The sequence below is a fragment of the Carlito syrichta genome, unplaced genomic scaffold (assembly GCF_000164805.1).
Source record: "Carlito syrichta isolate Samal-C Ts95f unplaced genomic scaffold, Tarsius_syrichta-2.0.1 Scaffold315939, whole genome shotgun sequence".
Lineage (NCBI taxonomy): Eukaryota > Metazoa > Chordata > Mammalia > Primates > Tarsiidae > Carlito > Carlito syrichta.
Window position 1 is genome coordinate 97578 of NW_007260035.1, and position 25301 is coordinate 122878.

Here is a 25301-nt window from a genome sequence, read left to right on the forward strand (position 1 = left end):
TTTGGCAATGCCTTGAATCATGGCTTTACTGTATGTGAAAACATGATTTTGATATTTTGGCTATATTCATGAAGAAAGAAATTCCTAGAGTGTTTTGTTTTGTTTTCTGTTTTTATCTTGAAGGGGGCATTTAGTGTTAAGGCAACTGCCTTAAGTTTGGCTAAGTATGGTGTTTCTTGTGTCCTTATTAGAGACATCTTGGCTAATGGATAGAAAGCAGCAACATTCCACAAAGCTCCATCACCTTTGATGGTTAACAGTGCTGTTCACACAATTCACAAACTTCCACTGCTGTTCACTCAGTTAATCCCAAGAATCTCCCCAGGTAACCAAGGGGTTTGGGGAAAGGGTGACCTCCTTCAGCATCTTGGCATTTGACAAGGAACTAAGAACAGGGAAAGGATCCCTGTCTGCAGGTGAAATATGCCAGCGGGCTCAAGTTTAGTTCCATTTTGTCTTAGTGAGGCCTTGGTAGATGTGCCAAGCTTATAAAGGTCTGTTTCCATAACTCAAAGAATAATGGGCAGATGGAAATGGAGAGTCATCGGCTCAGCATCTGTAAGAATTTCTGTTTCCAAGCGAGCTCAGTCGTAGTCAGTCATCTGTTGTTTTAATGATGAACAGCACAAGGTGAAGAGGGGAAAGTTTTCCAAAGCCTTACTTTGTTTGGGGCACATGTTAAGTGCCCAATAATTGCTTTCTCTGCCATTTTTATTATAGATTCAGACGTTACAAGTGCATGTTTGTTACATGGACATATTGTGTAGTAGTGGGAATTGAATCTCAGGTTGCCTATTCTCCTGATAGTGAACATTGTATCCAATAGGTAATTTCTGAACCATAACCCCTCTCCCTACTTCTCTTTTATTGGTGTACCTGGTATCTGTTATTTGCATCTTTGTGACCCTTTAGTTCTTGCATATAAGTGAGAGCAAGCATTATTTGGTTTTCTGTTTCTGAGTTAGTTCATTTAGGATGATGATTTCCAGCTCCATCCATGTTGCTGCAAAGGACATAATTTCATTCTTTTTTTATAGTTAATAGTATTCCATGGTGTATATGTACCATATTTCCTTATCCAGTCAATCCTTGGTGGTCTCTTAGATTGGTTCCATAATTTTGCGATTATGAATAGTGCTCAGGGAACGTACAAGTACAGGTATGTCTTTTTAATATATTATTTTACTTTCCTTTGGGTAAATTCCTAGTAGTGGGATTGCTGTGTTGAATGGTAATCTCATTTTTAGTTGCTGTTTTCCATAGAGGTTGAACTAGTTTACAATACCATCAATGGTGAATGAGCATTCCCTTTTCTCTGCTACTGTACCAAAATGTGTTGTTCTTTGACTTTTTAATAATAGTCATTCTAACTGGTATAAGGTGATATCTCATTGTGGTTTTAATTTGCTCACTATTGCTGATCATCAGAGAATAAGGGACGTTTTTGCATCAGAAACCCTGTGGTAACTTATAACCATCTTGAGTAGTCCAGGAACTGAGGAGGCATAAAAGAAGTTTGCCAAAACCTCTACAGTGCAGAAGTTATTTAAAGCAGTTACAAGAGTGTCTGTTGATTTGTAAGTCAATTTGTAAATAAGGAATATATTGCTACCAGAACTCTCAAAATATACCAGAATTTTGTGCCATTAATAAGTATGTCAACTGCATTTCCTTGGAATAGAATATTATCAATATAATGTCATACTTGTGCTCCTGGAGTAAGAAGGATATAGTTAAGATCTTGTCTGCAAAGATTGTATGTGATGGCAAAGCTGTTGAAGTACCTTGCGGGGCACCTGGAAAAGGTGTATTGAGTCTCTTTGACAGTGGAGGCAAACTGTGGTGGAGGACTCTGTTGAAATAATGCTAAATAGAACACATTAGCCAAATCTATGAGTGAAATATTTACTGATTGTCGACTGAATAGAATCAGTAATTTTAGTAACATTGGTTATTGGGCATAAGAACCTTACTGGATAGGAGGGAGGGCCAAAATTATGACTGTAGTAATCTATTATAAAGCACCCACTATTTTTTTCAGAGTTAAAAATAGACAAAATTTGACTATCAGATGGAGGAGCCGTGGAGATAATTACGTCTTCATTAATTTAGGTTTCATATATTGTTATTCCCTGACACCCCCCTTTTAGTTCTCTTTTTAGTTTACATTGGGCAATATTATTTTAATATATTATTAGTTCATAAGGTCCCATCTTATCAAAGTAATCTGCAAGTGTCAAAAACTTATTTTAATTTTAACTTATTATTTATCATGTTAGAGCATCTCTGCCCAATATTGAATATTTAGAGGTAATGGATAGTATGACTATAGAAAATTTATACAAGGCTACTGTTAAAGTGAGGCATACCTGTCTTTCCTTTATTTTATATTTAGTGACCCCTTAATATTATAGGAGCATGTAGTTTAACTTCAGCGGGATTCTCAGGCATAAGTATAACTCAAGTCCCAGTTTTGACTAAATCCATCAAGTTTGTCAATTTGTGCATTTATAAATCATAAATTTAAGTTAGAACCTATGTGGTAGAGGCACAAAAACCAATTGGTGGCCTTCTAATCTTTATACACACACATATATATTTGTGTGTGTGTGTGTGTGTGTGTGTGTGTGTGAGAGAGAGAGAGAGAGAGAGAGAGAGACAGGGTCTCACTCTATCACTCAGGCTGGAGAGCAGTGGCATGATCACAGCCCACAGCACGGCACCCTCAAACTCCTGGGCTCAAGCAACTTTCCTGCCACAGCCTCCTAAGTAGCTGAGACTACAGGTGCACACCACATCTGGTTAATTTTTTCTACTTTTTTGCAGAGACAAAAGACTCTATTGCCCAGGCTAGTCCCTAACTCCTTTGCTCAAGTGATCCTCCTGCCCCAGCCTCTTAAAGTGCTGGGATTACAGATATGAGTCATTGTGCCTGGCCAATATAAATTATTTTGGATTTCTAACAATATCATATTATACAACATTTTAATTTAATTATGTATCATATATACATATCCACAATTTATTTATTACATATTTATATTAAAATAGTGCATACATGATTTATTTAACTTTTATTTTCTTCTCCTGTATCTAGGAGTTGCTTTTAAAATTCATAAGTAATATAGGGCTAGCATTATGTTTTCTAGACCTGGCATTTGTTTAGTACTTTACAAACAAGTTTTAAAGTTTTTGGGTTTTTTTCCCTCTTGGTCTTGCAGCCACTTAAAGCAGCAGTCTTTCCTCTCCCCATCACCTACTTTCAAAAACCAATTTTTGTTTCAGGATTTTAGTCACCTGAAGCTGTGGTCTTCAGTTTCTGTCTTTAGCTGATTAGAGACAAAGGGAGAAAATAAAGGGAGCCAATGTCTCCATGCAATAGCCTCAATTGCAAGATAATCAGTCCCTTTACTCCTCAACTCATTTTTAATTTTTAATCTCTTAAGCAAATCTTTTAGAATAGCAGTCTCTCTCTCTCTCTCTCTCTCGCTCTCTCTCTCTTTATCTCTCTCTGAATGTTTCCCTGACAAGTTCCTGGTAGTTCCAAGTGTCTTGGTGGACACCATCTAGGATGTCCAGTCAAATTTAGAAGGTCTGGGGTTTACATTCAGGATAGAATACAGGCTTCAGTTTTGTATTTTAAATCATTGCTTTTGTGACACCTTAATTATTTTATTTTACTTATTTTAAAGATGTAGGGTACAATTCAGGGCTAGGTATACAAATGTTCATTATACAGTTACCTTTGTTGATGAGGTGTGCCCCTCCCTCCCCTGGCAGTTTCCCTCCAATGCCAATCCCACCCCCTCTCCCCTGGCAGATTCCCACTACTGCCAATCCCTTTCTTATAGTATTATGATAATTGTTCAAGGTCCACTTATAAGTGAGGACATATGGTACTCTGTTCTTTTTTTCTGTGATAGATCACTGAGTATGATAGACTCTAAATCCATCCAAGTTGCTCTGAAATCCATATGTTTTTCCTTCTTTATGGCTGCATAATATTCCATTGTGTATATGTACCACATTTTTAAAATCCAGTCCAGCTTTGGTGGGCAACATGGTTAGTTCCATGTTTTTGCTATTGTGAATAGAGCTGCAATAAAAGTGACACTTTAATTTTAAGGAAGTTACTCTTTTTCTATCATTAGGATAGCTTGTCAGGTATAGTAGTCTTGGATGGCTGTTATTTTCATTAATTATTTTGGACATAGTATGAAATATTCAATATATAACAAATATCTGTTCTGTGCCAAGCAGCATGGGTTTCTCTCCTGGCCTACAAGTTTTCTGTTGAAAATCTGATAGTATTAATGTGACAGTTTTAGAGGATTCTTCCTTGTATGAGATAATATCCCTTGTATGTGCAGATTTTCTCTTACTGCTTTAAAAATTTTTTGTCTTTGATCTTTTTTTGAGATAGGGACTAGAGTGCAGTGTCATGATCACAGTTTACTGCATCCTCCATCTCCTGGCCTCAAGTGATTCTCTTATCTCAGTTTCCCAAGCAACTGGGATGTAGGTATGTGCCATCACATCCAGCAAAATTTCTTTTCTTTCTTTCCTTTTTTTTTAAAGAGATGAGGTCTCACTTTATTGTCCTGGCTGGTCTCAAACTCTTACCCTCAAACAAGCCTCCCTCCTCAGCCTACCACAGTGCTGAGATTACAGGCACGAGCTACCATGCCTAGCCTGTCTTTTAACTTTTGACAATTTAACTATAATAAATCTCAGTGAAGACTTCTTTATCTTCAACATATTTGGGGTTTGGGGCTTCATAGGTCTGGATCTTCATTTTCTTTCCTATATTTTAAAAGTTTTCGGCATGATTTTTTTAAATAAATTTTTTTCTCTTTTTGTTTCTCTGCTCCTGGAATTCCATAATGTGTATATTGCTTTGTTAGATTAAGACTTTATTTCTTCGTTTTTCTTTTTTTCTTTTTTAAGTTTTGCTATATAAAAGTCCTGTGGGCTTTCTTTAGTTTTTTTTTTATTACTTTTTTTCATTTTTCTCCTTTGGATAATTTCAAATGATTTGTCTTTGAGTTTTCCAATTTGTTCTTCTGCTTGATAGAGTCTACTGTTGAATCTGTTAATTTTTTTAGGTCAGACATTGATTCTTCAGTACCAGAATTTCTGTTTGTTTGCTTGTTTGTTTTAGCACTTTCTATCTCTTTGTTTATGTATTAGCCTTCCTGATTTTGTTTTCTTGTCAATCTGTATTCTCTTGTAGCTCACACAACTACTTTAAGATGCTTATTTTGAATTCTTTAAGGGCAGTTTCTAGATGTTCATTTCTTTGAAGTCAGCCACTGGTTCTTTATTTTTTCTGTGGGTGATGTCACGTATATACATACACACACACACACACACACACACACACACAAACACGCATATTCCTCATGTTCTTTGTAGACTTATGTTGCTGACTTTGACTGTCAAGAAGTAGTCATCTGCTTTAGTCTTTAGTGACTGGTTATGGGCAAGAAAGATCTTCGCTACTGAGTCTGGATAGAGATTTTGGAGTTCCCTTAAACCTTTTCTGTGAATACACTCATGCCACTACTTTTGTTCTCTTTAAGAGGGAAAGGTTTAGGATTGTGTGCCTTTTCTCAATTCCTCAATGTCAAGCCAGTTGCTGAGACACTCTAATTTATTTTCTTACAGCAGTCCCTTGCGATGTTCTAGGTTGTGTGTCTTCTCCATCACAGCCGTTGAACTGGTTGCTAAGTTGCATGTTGTCTATGGGATCTCATGCACACCCTCTGTAGGGGTGCACAAAGTGCTGGTGAGGTTTTGAGAGATGTACACTGGCTAGTTTGGGAGGATCTTCAGGCAAGTAGTCCTGAGGTGCATGTGGGTGGGCCTCTTGATGGAGTACATGAGTCAATTAGCAAGATCCATTGCTGGTTATTGAAATCTGTGAACCAATTTCTGTGTGCCCCTACCCTTCTCCCTGCTCCTAACTGTCCCCAGATTATTCATTTGTGCTGATTCCCTTGGTGTTATAGAAGGGGCAAAGCAGAAGCAGGTTTCAAAGGCGGCATCCCACAAAGCAGGCTTTTGCTTTCTTTTCTGTGGAGGAATTGTGAGCCAAGGAGATCTCTCAGCATCAATCTGTAAAACTGCTCTTCCTACCTTCTTTAATGTATTTACTCTTGAAATTTTTGCTCCGCTAGGTTGTCAGAACCTCTGATCTGGACTCCAGAACTCCTGCAAAGATATTCTTGTCTTTGGATTCTTACCAAAATTTGTGTTTCCGTTTTATCTCATTCTCAGGGGATGAGAGTTGAAAACTTCTGCTTTATTATCTTGCTAATGCCACTCTTGACAGAAAATTTTATGGGTGTCATACTTCGTCTAGCAGTCTGGAGTTGTCTCAGAGGACTGTCTCAGAGGATTACCTGCTGTTAAGTATAAGTGGCAAGAGTTAATGACATAAACCTAATACAGCCTGATGTGTTCATCACAGTAAAAATAATTGATGTAGAGATTGGTCTTTACCTTAAGACATCATTTTCCTAGAGTGGTCAACACAGTGCCTTAGAAACTCATTATTTTCTGCTTTTATAACTGGACTATGTCCTCTCTTCCTCTCTCTCTCTCTCTCTCTCTCCTTTTATTTTTTTTTTTTTACTTTGATGGCTCAGGTCCATCCAGACAGGCTTCTCTGTCATTCCATTTTCTTATGGCAGCATCATTGGTCTCTCTACCAGTTTCCAGAACTTAGTGTGAACACAACTTCTAGAGTGATCTTTCAAAAAGGAAGTCAGATTATATCCCTCCTTCCCTCAGAACCCTTATTCATTCCGAGCAAAGCCGAATCCTGCTATGGCCTGCAAGGCCCTAAGGGGCTGCTCCCGTGTTATCCTTCTCTGATTTATTACATAGCCATTTCTTTCTCACTCATGCCCTTCACACACACTGGACCAGGCCTACAATCTGCACCCAAGGAGCCTGCACCACACTGCCACCTTGCTGGTCTCAGAACCACCTTCCCTTCAAGACACACTCTCCCCACTGTTTCTGTAGTGCCTAACTCCTGTAATTCTTCAAATGTCCTTCCCCAATCTTTATTTTATTTTATTTAGTATTTGTTATTATTATTTTTTGTATCTGTCTTCTCTTAAGTGTTAAGTTTCCTCTTCAAGTATGTTAGTACCTTAAATTTAATCACTGTGAAGTCAAGGGTACCTGCACAATGAACATGTGTATATCTAACCCTGGGTTGTACCCCACATCTTTAAAATTAAAAATTAAAAAAAAATAGTTAAGTTATACAGACCTAAATTCAAATTGTTACTTTCTTATGATTTCTTATGTCTCAGCTCTAATCCTCTGAGTTGAGATCATAGTCTGTTTCTCTGAGAGTCACCTTATTTACACATTTTTGGGGAAATATTATGATGTCTTTTTAAGAACATGTAGATGGATTACTTAACTTGGAGGGTCTCAGAAGTGCAAACTGCCTACGGATCCAGTAAAACTGTGTGGACTAATTATACATATCTTCATTCTATTCCTGTGGAAGCAGAGGCATGAGACCTTGGCTTGGCCATGGTCAGTGCTAACTCCTACATCAGTGTCTTGTCCTTTCAGCCATATTCATTTATCAAACTCAAATGATAGAATTTTTAATAGTAGAGCAGGTTGGTGTGAAATATCTTTTTAGACAGAGAAATTTAAGTTTTTGTTTCTTTTTTTCTATTTTAAAGATGTGGGGAACAACTCAGGATTAGGTAGATAAGTGGTCTTCATACAGGTAAAGTTTGGGTCTCCTGCGATCCCCACTTCACCTGGTTTGAGATCAGGTACTCTTACTGATGTTCTGTGCATCCTCCTCCCTCCCCTGGCAGCCAATTCCTTTCTTACAGTATTATGATAAATGTTCGGGGTTTGCTTATGAGTGAGAACATGTGGTATTCAGTTCTTTGTTTCTGTGATAGATCACTGAGTATTACAGACTCTAAATTCATCCAAATTGCAACGAAGTTCATAATTTTGTTCTTCTTTATGGATGTGTGTATATGTACCACATTTTTAAAATCCAGTTCACTTTCATCAGGATGGCCATCATCAATAACTCAAAAAAAAATCACAGATGCTAGAGAGGATATGGGGAAAAGGGAATACTTCTACACTGTTGGTGGGAGTGTAAACTAGTACAACCTCTGTGAAAAACAGTGTGGCGATTCCTAAAACATTCAAAAATCGACCTTTCCATATGACCCAGCAATACCCCTTCTGGGAATATACCCAGAGGAACTCAAATCATTCTATAAAAAAGGTAACTGCGTGAACATATTTATTATAGCACTATTCACAAATAGCAAAAACATAGAACCAATCATGCTGTCCATAGAAAGTGGGCTAGAGAAATTTAAGTTATTTTTAAAAATTGCTGCTTAAATCAAATCATAAAGAGTTCAACCTCATGAAGGTGGTAGAGACTCCTGCCCTTCCCCCACTCAGGTCTACATTTCAACTGTGATCTCATTAGTGACCTCATGTCCCCTAAGGCTAGCCAGGAGAAGAGCAGTTGTCACCTCTATGGGAGCCAGGTGGCTGCAGGGCTACACTGGGAGGTGTCGCCTGCAGGACGTGGGTGAGAGGACATCCCTGGACACCTACTGGTCCCTGCACCCAGGTGTGCTCAGTGCCACATCTAGGCTTCTACAAGTTTGTGCCTCATAGCTCTGCATTTTGTTCTCAAGGAAGTATGTCTCGAGCTAGGGAAGATGCAGGGGACAGTCAGTTAATGTCTGGTCGGGAGCCACCATCACGCATCATCAGAGTGTCTGTCAAGACCCCACAGGATCACCAGGAATTTATACTGGCAGAAAATAGCAGCATCCGCCACTTTAAGAAACTAATCTCTAAACGCCTCCATTGTGACACTGACCGACTGATACTCATCTTCACTGGAAAGTTGCTCCGGGATCGAGACATTCTGAGCCAGTGTGGCATCCATGATGGTACTACAGTTCACTTGGTGATGAGGAACCGTTTGAAAGAATCAGCCAATCCTGGAACACTGGCAGGTCCCACAGGCCACTACACCCATTGCTCTGAACCATCAGCCTCTGAGGGTGTTGGGATGCTAGCCAGGATGAGCCAGGTGGCCCGAAGCTTACCTGATCTAGCCAACTTATTTGGCCAAATGACTCAGCCCCTGATGGTTGTACTTGAGCCTGTAGTACAGCTCTTGGAAGACCCTGTGTTTCAAGGCTTGGTAAGTGATAAAGCAGCTAATGCTAGCCCTGTTCCTGAATCCTCGAGGCCAGTGCAGAGAAGTGAGCCAGCTCTTAAGGTTCTGGAAACCTTGCAGAACCTAGCCCGGCAACAGGAGCTCCTGCAGGCAGACAAGCAGAGGCTGGAGGAATCAAAGGCAGTGCCGGGTGGAGACAATGTCATGCGTCCAGTCTGCTCTGATATCCAGCAGATCATGCTCTTCACTATGGCCCTACTAGTTGCCTTCAAATACCACATCCCAGGTACAGAGTCTTGCAGAGGGAAAGCCAATGATCACCACAGTACTGACACCACTACTATCATCTCCACTCCTTCTGAACCAGCCAGGCCATTGGCACAAGAGGTCAGTGCAGGAGTAATTGCCCAGGTCAGGGGTGCCACCTCAAATCAGGTCAATTCAGGGTGCAGGACAGGCATGCAGGACTTATACTCAGGACAGGAGCTTCCCTCTCAGGACAGCCAACAGCCCATGGAGAAAGCCACTCTAACAAGTCAGTTGAGACCTTCACCCTCTGTTTTGCGTAGAACCTTGCATGGACTGCAGCAGAATCCAAGTCTGCTGCATCAGTTGGCAACTGGTAGCCCCCTGCGACATTATATGCCACTACTTCCCATCCTCACTAATCCTCGAGCACTGCAGGCATTGATACAGATAGGACAAGGCCTACAGACACTGTCCAAGGAAGTGCCTGGGCTGGCACCTTTTTTATGGAACCCAGTCAGACACCGTGGAACTAGAGGAGTCCCTGAAAATAGGGGTGGAAGACAAGGCCACAGACCAGACCCTGGGCAATCCACCTTGGCTGCTCTTCATCTCCTCCATGCACCAGGCAATGCCTGCTCTCAGTTCACCCAGTCCTCACTGTCCTCGACCCTCCTCACTGAAAGACGCTACCAGCAAGAACTGGAGCAGCTGAATGCCCTAGGTTTTGAAGATCGTGATGCCAACTTGCAGGCTCTGATGGCCACAGGCGGAGATATCCATGCTGCCATTGAGAAGCTGATAGGGGTGCTGCAAGTGTAGATCCTTCTAGCTGATGCACCACCCTGTGGAGAGGGAGGAAAAGAAAGGGGAAGAGGAGGGGAAGGAAAGTAGCTTGTTTTGGGAATCCCTCTTACTCAGATCACGTGAGCATTTGGATAGCCCTTCTCTCACTGCCCAAGCCTGGTCCACATTAAAAAGTTTGCTTGGATCACATGTGTGATGTCAATTTGGGAGTGGGTAGGTAAAGGGAATAGTATTTGGAGAAAAGATTGATCATGTTATATGGTCTTGAGACTGAAGTTCACCTATTCTCATGTCCCTAACCTACGAGTCTTTTAAAAGTTTGGACATGGGATGGGGAGATCCTAAGTCTGGTTTCTGCACTTGTGCTCAATCATCAAATCAACTGTCCACCAGCGTCACCATCATCACCATGAGCCACCTCGATTCCAACTCTGGAATAACCCTGAAGGAAGCCTGCCTGTTGCTCTCCCAAGAAGTTGTGACGTTCCTTAAGGCCTCTTTAAGCCTCTCACTATTTCACCTTCATGCTTTTCTGTCTACTGGCCCAGTTTCTTGATATCACAGGAAAGATGTTTAACTTCCTTATCAGCTGGGCTTTTTCTTTGAAAACTGTCTCAGCCAGGATCCTGCTTTATGATGTCAACCTCTCCTACTTCACAAGCAACTTCCTCTCCTATTCAGACTTCTTTTATCTTGCAAAATATTGACTCTGCCACCTCATCAGGTACTTGACTTTATTATCTCCCCTTTGCCTCTGAATTTCTTGAAAGTGTCTCTCCTTTCAGTGCTGATGTTATGCCACTCTCTGCAGACAAGGACTTCTCCCTGGTAAGGTTGAGACGCTTTCTTAAAATTTACTCATTTTTTAGCTTCCCAAATTTGTCTACAGAATTGGACATACTGATCTCAGCCTCTTTATACTGCTTTCTTTAATCTAGTTTCTTATCCATTTTCTTATAAAGAGGTGCTGCCCAAGAGTATGTAATACTAATTTTAAAAAATAGTTTGGCTATTTCCATGGATCTGGCTCTTACTTCTGTACTCATGGCAGCTAAATTTATAAGAATAATATTTTTACTTCCATAGCCCATTGACCTGCCCCTTAGCTGTCTCAGGAGAATCTCTGGCTCAGCATATCTAAATATCGTTCAGCAGCTTTTCCTTGGCCTGTATTTCATTTTATTTTTTTGAGTAGGGGTCTCACTCTGTCACCCAAGCTGGAGTGGCATAATCAGGGCTCACTGCAGACTTGACCTCCAGGAATCAGGTGATCCTTCCACCTCATCCTCCCAAGTAGCTTGGATTACAGGTGTGCACCACCATACCCAGATAACTTTTTGATTTTTTTATAGAGACAAAGTCTCACTATGTTGTCTACTGGTTTTGAACTTCCTGGCTCAAGTAATCCTCCTGCTTTAGCTTCTCAAAGTTCTGGGATTATAAACATGAGCCAGTGCGCCCAATCTCCCCTGGCCTGTTTCTACTCTAAATGCTCTTTCCTATGTGTCAGCAAAAGTCATCAATACTTGCTCCATTCACTCAATTACCTTATATGTAAACTTCTGATCTATTAGTGATGTGACTCATATAGTAGACAGATGAAGCATTTTCTAAATGCAGGATAAAGCTTATAGAAAGATGGGGGGATGAAGGAGATCATATTGGAGAAGATACTAAATGGAAAACTAGGGACTAAAGATTTAGAGCCAACCTCAGTATTCAGTTGAGTTTGGGCTGAAGGACAGCTGAGTCTCATGCTTCCTGGGCATTGGGAAGGATGGTCATTTCGGAGGCAGATAATGTGACTTAAATGTGCGGTGATTCTCCTTAATTCTAGAGACCTGAAGGTTGTGGAAATCAGGGATTGTGGACCAAATATATCTGGGGCCTCACATACCAGCAGTGAGCCTGGTATATAGTTTACATTTTCTTGTAGCACAAAATATTGATCTGAATTTCTGAGATCAGTGATCCATGTTTGGTCCCAGGGAGAAGTAGGAGTTCTTGGGGTGGAGTGGAGATGATGAGAAAGCAGTATTCTGGGATCCTAGAAGTATTCATCCCCCTTCTCCATCACACAGGCCTCAGTGGTGAGACTACTGAATGGAGTGAGAGATACTGTTGGCATTATTGTTTTTTTACTGAGTTCTGGACCTTGCTAAACCTGGCTGATAGCAGCCTACTGGCTTATATAAATCACTTCCCGTCATCCCACAACTTACTGCATTACAGTTTCAGAATGTTAAAGAGCCCAAAACAGAACTTTAAGGAGTGGAGCTTGCTGGCAGGACTAAAGTATCCTCTATCTATCTGTTATCTATGGTAAGTTTAAGCTTTAGCTTTGGTCAGCAAGAAAAAGTCATTAGGTAGAACTGTCCTTTGTTATATTCGTAAGGTATCAGTCCAGCTTAGAGGCTGTAGCTAGACCCATCAAGGTATTAGCAAACGTGTGGTCCCTGCATCCCAGATTCTCTGTCTAGGCAGGGCAAAGGGAGGCAAAGAACTCCTGGGAATGCCAGATTTGGAGAAAAGGTTAAGGATCTGTGTTAAAATAAGTCTCTTCTGTGAAATCAATGTCGGAGAAGGAGTACAAGTTTAAGAAATGAGGAAGGATACTAGGAAGAATAGGTGTGTTGAATCCCCAAATAATCATATCTACATGTATCAACCTACATCATCATATACAATAAAAACATAGTCACTGGGACGTGGAGTAGAATCATAAGCTAGAATAAGACTAGATAATATGGAAGATATCAAACTGGCCTACAGGGAATTTAATATAGTAGAAAATAAACTTTGATTGTCACATACATAAATTTCAACAGTCATATAGGATCAGAGTTAGAGATATAGACATTAAACTACTTCTCCTTAGCAGCAACTACTTATTAAATGTCTACTATGTGCCATTTGTAGATGCATAATACAAAACCATATGAAACTTTAATCACAGATAGATAGTTGACACATAGACATTTATTCACACACAGAAATGTAAAAAATAAATGAAAACCACAAACTAGAATGATACAATGATTTCACAATTTTTTATAGGAAATAAAAATACTTTGTTTTGCTCAATATAGTACACTTAGAAAACTTAAGTGCCACTATCAGTTGTTACTGGAATTTTTTTTTTTTTAATAGAAATTTAGAACATGGTTTCTTAATTTATATCCATGGTGAGACACTTGAGGGAAAGCCAAGGAGCTTGGAAATGAGGACAATCCTAGAAACTATTCTTTAAGCACTAGAAACCATTCACTTTTGAGATATTGCAGCTACTCTTTTAAAACACTTGCAAAATAGGGGTGCTATTTTCATTTTGCAGATGGAGAAACAGGCAGAGAGAGGGTAAGTGATTTTCCACAGGTGTGGCTGAAATTTCAAACTAGTTCTTCTGTTTCTAACACCCTCCAATGTACTCAGGTCATGAGTATGTGAAATGCAGAGTGATCATTAAGGAAACAGGATCTGGTCAGACTGGAAAGAATTAGATTTGGAACACTATGATAGAAAAGCTTAAAAGTCTGCCTAGAGGATGGGATCTTATAGAGGACAGAACCGTGGCATCAGAGTTGGAGGCCTGTGGAGGTAACTGCTTCAGAAGATGACTAGATACTGTCCTACTCAGGGGAGTACAGGAAAAGAAATAGATGTCTATTTGATTCATTGAAAAGTACTGACTGGGCTCGATGGCTCAGCCTGTAATTCCAGCATTTTGGGAGGCTGAGACGAGTGGATTGCCTGAGCCCGGGGGTTCGAGACCCATCCCTGGCAACTTGATGAGACCTCATCTCTACAATAAATAAAAGATTAGCTGGGCATGGTAGTGTAGTTCTGGTTATTTGGAAGGCTGAGGTAGAAGGATCTCTGGAGCCCAGCAGATTGACGCTGGGGTGGCCGCGAGTGTGCCACTGCACTCCAACCTGGGAGATGGAGTTAGACTCCAACTCAAAAAAAGAAAAAAGAAAAAAGAAAAATACTGTATGTGGGTATATAAGTGAAGGAATATATCCCAAGAATAAAATTGTAGCAACCTAAGCACTAAGAATGTGCCCAGTTCCCTGAAGTTTACCTCTATCTGCTCTATGTGAAAAATAATATCTAGTTAAATATCTTTCAACTTGGCCCTTTATATTAAAACATGCATGGGGGAGATGCAATGTAGGACAAAAGAAGTGGACAGGGGAGGCTCCTCAAATTGCTATTATTGAAGAGGATGTCCTTTATACATTAATTCAGCTTCTTAGATTGGACTGTGGGCAAAAGCATCTAGTTCTTCCTTCAATGGGCTGCTGATTTTGGTCTGTGGAATGATGACGTTATGTTCTGGCCTCTGCCCATTTTTGTCAGTGTGAGAAAGGGGAGAAGGAGAACGAAAGATAAAATAACTAGAAGTTTGGGAGAGATATTAGATTCTTAAACAGAGTCATGGTCAAAGAGAGGTGATGGGAGCAGAACTGTTGTTTAGTGGTTAATTAAATTGAATGAAGACACTTGTGAAGCGTCTTTTGCCCTAGAGAGAGATTTAACATGGAACTGTTTATTTACTTACTTACTTACTTATTTATGTATTTAGAAGTAGTAGTAGCTGCAATGTCTGCAACATCAAATGGGGATCCTGATAGCCTTCAACAGCAGTAATGTCAGTGTGCCTGAGACATTTAACATGATGAAGGGATTCCCAAACCTGAAGGCTGCCCACTTTTAGATTTTTATCCTTTTTTGTGCCATGTACCCAGTGGGACTGGCTAGAAATGCTGCTCTCATCCTGGTCATTACCATGAACAGTGCCCTTCATGCATTCATGTATCTCTTCCTTTGCCTTCTCTCACTCACAGACCTGGCTCTCAGTTCTACCACTGTACCCAACATGTTGACCATTTTGTGGCTTCATGCTGGTGGGATTTCCTTTGGTGGATGTCTGGCCCTGATGTTCTGTGCTCATGTTATCTATGCTCTGGAGTCCTCAGTTCTTCTTGCCATGGCCTTTGATCGATATGTGGCTATCTAGAACCCATTAAGATACACCACCATTCTCAATGATACTGTCATAGGCAAAATTGCCCTTGGTGGAATAGTCCATATTATGGCTATTATCTCCCCTTTTGTTATCTTGCTGAGAAGACTTCCCTACTGTGGTCACCGTGTCATGTCACACACATACTATGATCATTTGGGCAGTGTTTGACTGGTCTGTGCCAATTTCATTGTCAGTATTGTCTATGGGCTGACTGTTACTCTGCTGGCCATGTGCCTGGATTCCATCCCCACTGCCATCTTCTGTGGCTTTATCCTCCATGCTGTCTTTTGTCTTCGAGTCCATAATGCCCTGTACATGTCTCTGAGTACCTGTGGTTGCCACCTTGGTGTCATTCTTATTTTCTACATTCCTATCTTATTTTTTTTCTCATCACCACTTGTCACCACTGAGTCCCCAAATGTATGGATGTGTTTCTGACTAATAATATCGCTGGTGCCTACTTTGCTAAACCCTATGGGGCTAGGAACTTGAGATTTGAAGTCACTTGAAAAATGATTTGGTTTTACCCATGAATCTGGAATAGAAGATGAGGAGAGTATAAGCGCTGTGGTGGATAGTTGATAGTTGATATATTTATGATTATGGGTGGAATGGAGAAGATCTATGTTGAAAACTATAGTACTTGTGTTCTAATCTTGGACATATTACTTGGACACTTAGGAACTCAGATTTCTTTACCATTATCTCATGTCTCATAACTTTATGCACTCATAAATATAGTACACAGGTGCATTCACTTTAAATATTGCTGTGGGAGACCAGAGTTCTGAATCCTGGTCCTGCTCCTTGTGCTATCTTCTTGTGTCACCAATCCTCACTTTCTTTCCAAAATAATGTGAGGATCACAGCAGGAGGTGATTAGAGTGAATGTGTTTGGTGGGGGGCTATATTGTAGGGTGGACTTTTTGGACAAATGAAGGCAGGACTTTAGAGGACAAGGCAAGGGGTGTACAAAGATGTGTTTTAGAGCAGAACAAAATTTACAAATGCATTGAGCACTAACTCCCACTCCCACCTCCAGTTTTTTTGTATGTTTTTCTCTTCCTAAAATTATTGTGCTACTGGGTCCCTTTAGCATTTACTGCGTTGAAAAGCAGAGGGCTTTCACTTTGTTGCTGTGTGTTCCTGCAGGCTAATATCCTAAGGAAAAAAACATGCATTAATTTGTTCATGTATTCACTAACTTATTCAACAGTTAACACCTACTATATTTCAGGCTTAGTCCCAAGGTCCCAAGTATAGTCAGATCACAAAGGAGGAAATCTTGTAAAGGCAATTTTTATCCAATGTCTTAAAAGGTGGGTCTGCATTTGCCAGGTGAACAAGCCAGAAGGTATCCCAAGTAGAAGAAATAGCATAAACAAACAACAAAGAACTTTAAATGTCTGGTGTGTTGAAAAACTATACCATCATTATGGCTGGGAGTTCATAATAAGAGCTGTACTTTATATATCTGTCTGGCATGTTTGAGAATATACCCTGAGGACAGCAGGGACCTTTGAAGGATTTAAGCAGGGAGTGGCATATTCTGATCTATTTTTAATCATAAATTTGAAGAATAAGATTGGAAATTAGCATGATTGATGGTAGGTAGATCAATAGAAAGACACAGTTGCAATCTTTTGGAAGAGGTGGTGGATTCTTCCTAAATGCAACTAAAGAAAACCATAACTGAAAATTTAACCTACATACAGATAGGCTGGCTTTCAGTTCCAGTAGCATCTGCTAAGTTTTACTCAGGCTACAATGCCTTATACACAGACTTACACAATATCTTTCCTGTGAAATACAGTAGCTTCCCACTGCCCATCTATGGAGGATATGTTTCAAAACCCCCAGAGGATGGCTGAAATAGTGGATAGTATTATATATTATCATATATGTGCTATGTTTTTTCTATATGTACCTATGATAAATCTTAATATGTGAATTGAACACAATAAGAGATCAACAATAATTAATAATAAAATAGTACAATCACAACATGTACTGTAATAAAAGTTATGTGAATGTTTAATTCTGGAATTTTCCCTTTAATATTTTCAAACTGCAGTTGGTTGTTGGTAACTGAAACTACAAAAAGGAAAAATCATGGATAAGGGTTGGAGGGGTTATTATACTAGAGTCAGAGTACAACTGCCTCAAGAATGGGTCTTCAGTCTGATGCCAAATTCTCTCACTCCTCACACATGCTGGATTACCAAAAGTCATATACCTTTTCCAGTTTGTAACACACATAGGTTCCCCTGATAAAAATCTTGAGAGAAACATCTGTTTCTAACTTTTCAGTCTCTAGAGCATCAGGAATGGAGAAAAAAAAAAAGATGATCTAACTTCAATTTCAGGTACTCTCTGTGTTATTTGAATGACCTTATATTGGTTGCTTGAACTGTTTATTCCAGTTTCCCTAGCTGGTAGAGGGAAGAAATGGTATTTGCAGTTTAGGGTTATTTTAAGGATTAAATAATCTAAATGAATCTCTTCTTCTGTGTCATTGCTATCTTAGACTTTCATTGTCATTATTCAACATGTTGGCATAATGAAGACATCATTTATTTATCATTAATTCAGCAAATAATATACTACCAGTAGGATCTTTAATATGTTTAAAATGATATTTATTGAGTACTATCAATTGTGTACAAGGCACAATGAAATGTTTACTGTGGTGAAGTTTGGTGAATCAATCCAAAAGAAATAGATCAACATTATAGATTATTTTAAGTCATTCAGATATAATGAAATCTAGCTTAACTTTATATACATAAGGATGATTAATCAAATACTATCAACTACCACTAACCTGTTTTGAATGATTTCTTTGCTTTGAACACTATAATAAGCACATTACTAAGGCCTAAGAGGCAATTTAATAGGATGCCCTAAGGCATTCTTATAGTTTATAGATTTTTTTTTTTAAAGCTAAGATTTAAGCCCATGGCCATCTGAATTCAGATCTCATATTCTTTTCATTATAAAATACCAGATAATGAAAGAGATATTGTTGACAAATGGCATAACCTTACACTGTTAGTATCTCTGAATCACAGGTACTTAATTCAAAATGCAGATAACAGTCATCTTTTTGAACAATTTAGGAGAGTATAAATGAACTTATTTATTTTAGAATGGAGATTACTAAAACATTACCATTAAGAAAGTAACTTGGATCCTGAGGTGGCTCCCTGTAACCTTAAGGGATAACTTTATGTTTAGTTAAAGAAAAGGGTCCTCAAAATGGAGGATGGAAGAACAATAAAAGAAAATACAGTTTTATTATGTTCTAATCATATCACAAGCACAGTATAAATATTATACAGTTGGTGTGTAATATAGTTATCACAATAACACTGTGAGGTGAGATGTTGTAAGAAAAGGTCTTAGATAAGTTAAATAACTTGACTAATAATATTTGTTTATTGTGTACTTTACATATTGGGCATTTTATTACTTTTTCTAAGTTGTTTATTTCTCACTACAATATTTAGAGTTAGATATTTATTACCTCATTTATAGTTGGCCACACCAGGGCACAGAAACAGTTAGCAACACACTCAAGGTTACAAAACTAGAGAAGGCAGGATTCAAACCCAACTACTCTGGCTTTATACTTTGTGTTTTTAAACTATACCTCAAATAGTGGAAGTCGTATTCAAATTCACTTCAAACATTCATTTTCTGTTTCACCTGGACCCACAGAATAATATTCATACCACCAAACCTAGCCTCCTCTCAAGATCTAGAATTGACTTGTTCTGTAGCAAGCCATATCTACTTTTGAGACAAGTATGAAAATATTATCACCTTTCTGGGTTTTTTAGAGTTTTCCATGGAGGAAACCATGACAAATCAGTCTTTTCACATTATAAGGTGTCCATTCACATAAATGCATCCAGGGAGCTATGGTGCTCACTTATTTTTCTTATCGCCAACTTTTGCTTAGCATTTATATTGAGATCTTCCCCAAATGAAGCAGTCTTAGAAGTCGACTACGAATCTCCTTGGTTCTGGCTCCATAGATAACAGGATTTAGCACAGGAGGCACCAGTACATAGAGGTTAGCCAGGAAGATGTGCACATGCTTAGGGACTCGGCGGTGACCAAAGCGATGGGTGAGGAATGAGAAGAAAGCAGGGATGTAGAAAACCAGGATAACACCAAGGTGGGAGCCACAGGTACTCAGAGCCTTATGCTGTGCATGACGGGATGGAAGATGAAAGACAGCATGGAGGATAAAGCCATAGGAGATGGCAATGAGGATGGAATCCAGGCCCATGGCCAGCAGAGCCACAGTCAGCCCATAGACAATATTGACAGTGATATTGGCACAGGCCAGTCGAGCAATGCCCATATGCTCACAGTATGTGTGTGTCATTACATGATGACCACAGTAGGGGAGTCTTCTCAGCAAGAAGATGAATGGGGAGACAATAGCAACACTACGGAATATCCCACCAAGGGCAATTTTGCCTATGACAGTATGGTTGAGAATGGTTGTGTATCTTAATGGGTTACAGATAGCCACATATCGATCAAAGGCCATAGCAAGAAGAATTGAGGATTCCAGAGCATAGATAGCATGAACACAGAACATCTGGGTCAGGCATCCACCAAAGGAAATCTCACCAGCATGGAGCCACAAAATGGCCAGCATCTTGGGCACAGTGGTAGAACTGAGAGCCAGGTCAGTAAGTGAGAGAAGGCAAAGGAAGAAGTACATGGGTGCATGAAGGGCATTGTCCATGCCAATGACCAGGATGAGTGCAGCATTTCCAGTCAGTGTTATAAGATACATGGCACAGAAAGGGATAGCAATCCAGAAGTGGGCAGCCTCCAGTCCTGGGATCCCAGTCAGGAAGAGAGTGTCTGGGAGACTGTTATCACTAATGTTGGAAGCGGACATACTTCTTGGAAAATGAAGAGCTCTAGCCAAGTGGTGATATTATGCTTGCCCTGTAACATCAGATATGATGTTGATTCGCATAAAATAAACAGCTTTCTGGGAAATAATTATTTTGAATGAGAAGAAATATTTGTTATTTTTACTTTTGAACAAATCTGGAAAGATTCTACCTCATATAATCCATTTCTTAAAGCTTCTGCTGAGTCCTATATTCAACAATGATGCTTTTGAGTTTTATATTCAAAGCACCAAGCTAAATATTTATTCATCTGTACAAATAAAACACTTCCAGACTTATATTCCACCACTTCCTGCACCAATAGTCCACCTACATCTAGGATATTCCTTGTCTCTTTTTCATTCATACCTTTTCTTCTACGTGGGGGGACTCATTTCTTTATTTTCCTTCTCTCCTCTAAGTTTCAGAGAAAGGTTTCTCACTTTTCAGAGGCCTTCCATTTTTATTCTTGTCCTTAGTGATCTTTATTATATTTTTCATTCTTACACTATCATATAAAGACATATTGGGATAGGATTCTGCCTTTAAGCAATACTCTATTTACTTTAATACTCTATTTACTTTAGCCTCTATATTTCTTGACTCTGTCTATACCTAGACATTTTGATCAATGCTCAATAAAGAATTCTGAAAATTCTTAGTAACAGTGATTTATATTGACTTTTTGACTTAATAGTGTATTCATGTTCTTTTCTTTGTTTGTAATGTATCTTCCCAAATATATACCAAATACCTTCTGTATATGTGTCACCTGAAGTGCCTAAAAAGAGGCGAGGCAATGTGAATATTCTTCCATATTTCATGATTATCTATTTACAGTGATTTGAGCACTCATATGGTTGTAGAAAGAAGTGTGAGATAAATCCGATAAGCATGTTGAGAAGACAACACTCTCAAGTATAGCAAAGCTAGTTCATCGTCTTATAAGTTCACCAGCATAACGGTTGGACTGAGGCCAGATCAGAATGCCAAGGGCCAATAGAGGCAGACAGAGGGAGAGAGGGGAGTGTCTTAGAGTCACTCGTAAAGATATGCTGGAGTGGGAGTTTGGTTTTGGTTTATAGAGATAGCTAGTATAATATACATTGTCTCTGTAACATGTGTTAAAAAAATTCTGAGGAGGAATACCAGGAAACCTGAATTTTTGTCCTGATTTTGCAACAAGATGTATGTGACACCTTGAATCAATGCCTCACTTCTCTGGGCAACCTCAATAAAGGAGGAGCAATGACTGTTATTATTCTCTACTTTTCTATCTGTTCAATTTGTAGCATTAGAATATATCCCCAAAACCTTTCTGTGCCTCAGTTTTCACTGAGTCTAAATTGCAATCAGAATATTTGCCCTAACTTCACAATATTCTTTGGCTGAGCAAAGGTTAATATTCATAGAAGTGTAAGTTTGGATGCCCCAAATCATTCTTTCAGTCATTTTTAAAATAAGGCTTTTTTTTTAAAATAACAACAACATACACTTTGAACAAAACAGAATATAATTATAATTTATACCCCTAAACAATCAGAAGAACAAATACAGAGACGTACACTGATATGATTTAGATAACCAGGTATATTACTTGCAAAAATGAAATTGAGTCTGTCTCCTAATTCAAAGTTTGGTGTTTTCACTTCTTTTTACTGTCCATTGATATCTCTAATACTCTAATACTAAATTCTTATCTCTTGCAAACAAGGCATTTTTTCTAATATCGAGTCCTAATGCTGCAATAGTTGTACTCATTTTCTGAACTCCAAAGAGGTAAAGTGAAATAGGACTAGAAAGATTGGAGTAAGAGCAGATTCCCCCACCCCACTTTGGGAAACAATGGGAAAAGGATATTGAACTGGAGTGCCACTCTAGTCCACAATGGAGGTACCCTCCAAAACTTGTCTCCAGGTTTTTTCTCTGAGTCACTTTGATCACAGAGTTCTTAAGGCCCACTTCTCAGACCTAGATGTCAATAAATTAACTCTGAACTCATTCACTGAATATTGCTGGGAAATTTGATTTCCAGTACTTACCTACATGAAAGACATGCATTGCAGGTGTAGTGTGCTGAGGTTGGAACTTTGTGAGAAGGTGTATTGTATAAATGTGAAGCTGTGTGGGTGACAGTGTGGTGGTACAGGACCTTGGGCAGGAGGCATACACCTGAATGCAATTTTTTTTTAAAGTATAGACTGTTTTTTTGCAGGTCCTGGGTGGGGGGGAGGGGGAGGTGGTGTGTGAAAGAGTGGAGGGTCTAAATGTGTAATCTGTGTTGAAATGCCTGATCCTTTCTCAGTCTTCTGGGATCATTGAATGTCTTCAGCTCTGCTTTGTATTTCAGCCTCCTCTGGTCAAGGTGCTTGTTAAGTGAGGTTATTTATTGACACTCTATGTGATGCTCAGGTGTGAAAACTCAGGAGGCCTCCTCTAGGGATTAGATCTATGGTGCATCTATTGAAGGAAAGAAAGAGAAGAAGCAGTTGATAATTGAAAAAAGAAAAATGCAGGGGAATTGTCTAGTGACTTTTCAAAGAAAGTGAAAATTAAACATCTAGTCTGTATGTGTTATCTTCCATATTGGTTTTTTTTCTCTTATTTTCTTTTCTTCTTTTTTTCCCTCCTCTTGTTACTTCTGGGCATTTCCTTGAATTTCCATTCATTGTGAGGACATAAGAATTCTGTGCTCATGGGGTATTGGGAAAGATTTATGTGAATGGTGCAGCAAATATGGTGGTAGACACACACACACACACACACACACACATACATACACACACACACACTCACACTCACTATTGTGCCATCAGACTTCACTTACTATACTCATGCTTAAAGATAAAAATATTAAGATAAAAAGATAAAAATATTAAGAATTTCATGACAAAGCATCAAGCAAAGCATAGGTCCCTTCTGAGTATGGCCCACTGCCCAGGCTGTATCCCATGCAGCCAGTCCTTTTCGGTAATGACATCAACACTTTAGCTAGAGTCACTAGAATTTTATGACATTAATCATTTATCAGGTCCTTACACCAAAGGTCATTTCTAAATAAGTTTCCTCCCAGGATTAATTTCTCCTTTTGATTTCGAAGTACTGCACTCTCTTTTCCTCTCAAACTGTTTAAAATCAGCAGTGGGCTTCAGAATTTTTGAATAGCTATTTCCTAAAAGAATTTTCAAAACAGTATATAATGTTTTAACAATTTTAAGTCGACATCAAAAATTGTCATTAAAAGTGTAAATAGAGAAAAAAATGTAATGTCTAGTATATTGTGAATACTGACACATTTTACAATAAAAATTTCATATCTTTCTATTAAATGTATCCTATGAGATCTTTATACTCTATAAATTTCCACCTTAACGTTGTCCATTTAAAAATATGTGAGCAAGTTTTTCTTAACTGTCAGAAATTTAATATTATAGATTTGTCTTAATAAAGTTGTTCCACTATCCCATATATACATTTTCTTACTTAAATTTGTCATCATGTTCACTTTATCTTACTTATAAATAATATACATACAATATAAAACATAAGTAAGAATTATTTGTTAATAATAGGCTTCAAATGTTAAAATGTTTGATTATTACAATTACTATAAGGATACATTAACAAAAGCTGCATGGGAATCTTTAAATTTTGTTAATTATTAAGTGAAGGCCTAATTATTTTGGAACTACATGTTTTAATGAGATTGATAGGACTTTTTTTCTTCCCAATTATTTTATGTCTCTATTCAAGCCAATATTGAGAGAATTACATAGACTTTACACTCAGTTATTCTTAATTTTACTTGTTAAAAAAAGTGAGCTCTGAGAACATTTGTATGTATTAATAACTTAGTTAGGAATGGAGGGACTTTTATTTATGCAATGTAGGAATTACAACATAATTGAGAGTGACTGCTGTAAACAGCAATAGTCTTAAGAGAGGCGGCGCCTGCTTATCTGAAACTCAAAGGAGGTATTCACAAAGTTGGGACCCAGGCCTCTGGAAAGAGGGTCCAGCCCAGTGGTGCTGGTGTAAATGAGGAAATATGATGAATTTGGTTAAAAATACGGGACAAATAAAAAATACAAAATAAAACCAACTGCTTCTATCAGAATCAACTACTCTTGCCAAGGAGAAAAACAAATGCTTGAGTGACAATGACAGAAATAAAATGTGAATAGAAAAATCAAATCTCTTATTCCTCTTCCAGCGTTCCAGTTGGACTCTAATGTCTCCTATTTTCAGAACCTAACAGGCAGCCAGCTGGCAGAGGAAAAATGTTGTCCCAGTATGGGCATCATAATACCCAATATAGAATGGTGCTTTTGGAACAGAGAGGTAGTAGCTTAATGCTGTGGAATCCTATTTTCTGTCAAGTTTATAGCTCAGTGCACTGATTCCCAGGTTCCTTGAAAGAAGCTATCTCCTGGTTGCTGCTATCTTGCAGCAGTGGTTCCATGTCCTAATCACTGCCCCATTCTGGCGTGTTGTTTAGGCTGCTGCTGCTATTGCTATATTTTTGAATTCTGCTGACTTTCTTGTATTCAGGAATGAATAAGGCAACCAGAAAAGATGTTAGAACTATGCATGTCTCAAGTATAAACAGCATGCTCAAGATGACAGCTTCCTGCAGGGCAGCATTGTTAGAATTCGGCTTCAGGCGCACTCTTTCAGTTTGACTTGGAGCATGTGAATTTAAAACCGTAAAGTACTGGCCCCAGTCCATTGCATAACTCTCTTTTTCCAGTTATGATTCCCTGGGCAACTTTTTGCTGATCTGACTGCCTTCCTAGAGATGAAGATACTGATTGCTGGAAAATGTGATATAGAATGTGAGGCTATGGTCCCTACTGCCCACATCATACAGGCTTGACATCCAAACTGGACCAGGCTATCTGGAACATCTAAAAGTCCAAACAAAGCAAAGGAGGATGGTATTCTTACTGCCTAATTATCTCAGAAAGATGTTAAGAAAACTGTCTGACCCATAGTAGACAGAATTCCTACCAAACTACAATTTTAACAGATCCACAACCTATGATTTGCCTGAGATAGAGAAAAACTTGACCACTGTCCAACTTTGGGA

The 25301-nt window shown here is 38.9% G+C and overlaps 1 protein-coding gene and 1 pseudogene across 1 annotated transcript; one reads left to right on the forward strand and one right to left on the reverse strand.

Moving 5' to 3' along the window:
- The first annotated feature begins 14879 nt into the window (after positions 1-14879).
- Positions 14880-15728, forward strand: LOC103276140 (annotated as a pseudogene).
- A 3445-nt stretch (positions 15729-19173) lies between these two features.
- On the reverse strand, positions 19174-20230 carry LOC103276135 (olfactory receptor 52D1). Its single transcript, XM_008073541.1, has one exon. The coding sequence runs from the start codon at positions 20212-20214 to the stop codon at positions 19258-19260; it is 957 nt and encodes a 318-aa protein (XP_008071732.1). The 5' UTR covers positions 20215-20230; the 3' UTR covers positions 19174-19257.
- Between the last annotated feature and the right edge of the window lie 5071 nt (positions 20231-25301).

Bases quoted from the DNA above. Each gene is read 5' to 3' on its own strand.
- LOC103276135 (XM_008073541.1), bottom strand. From the start codon at position 20,214: ATGTCCGCTTCCAACATTAGTGATAACAGTCTCCCAGACACTCTCTTC.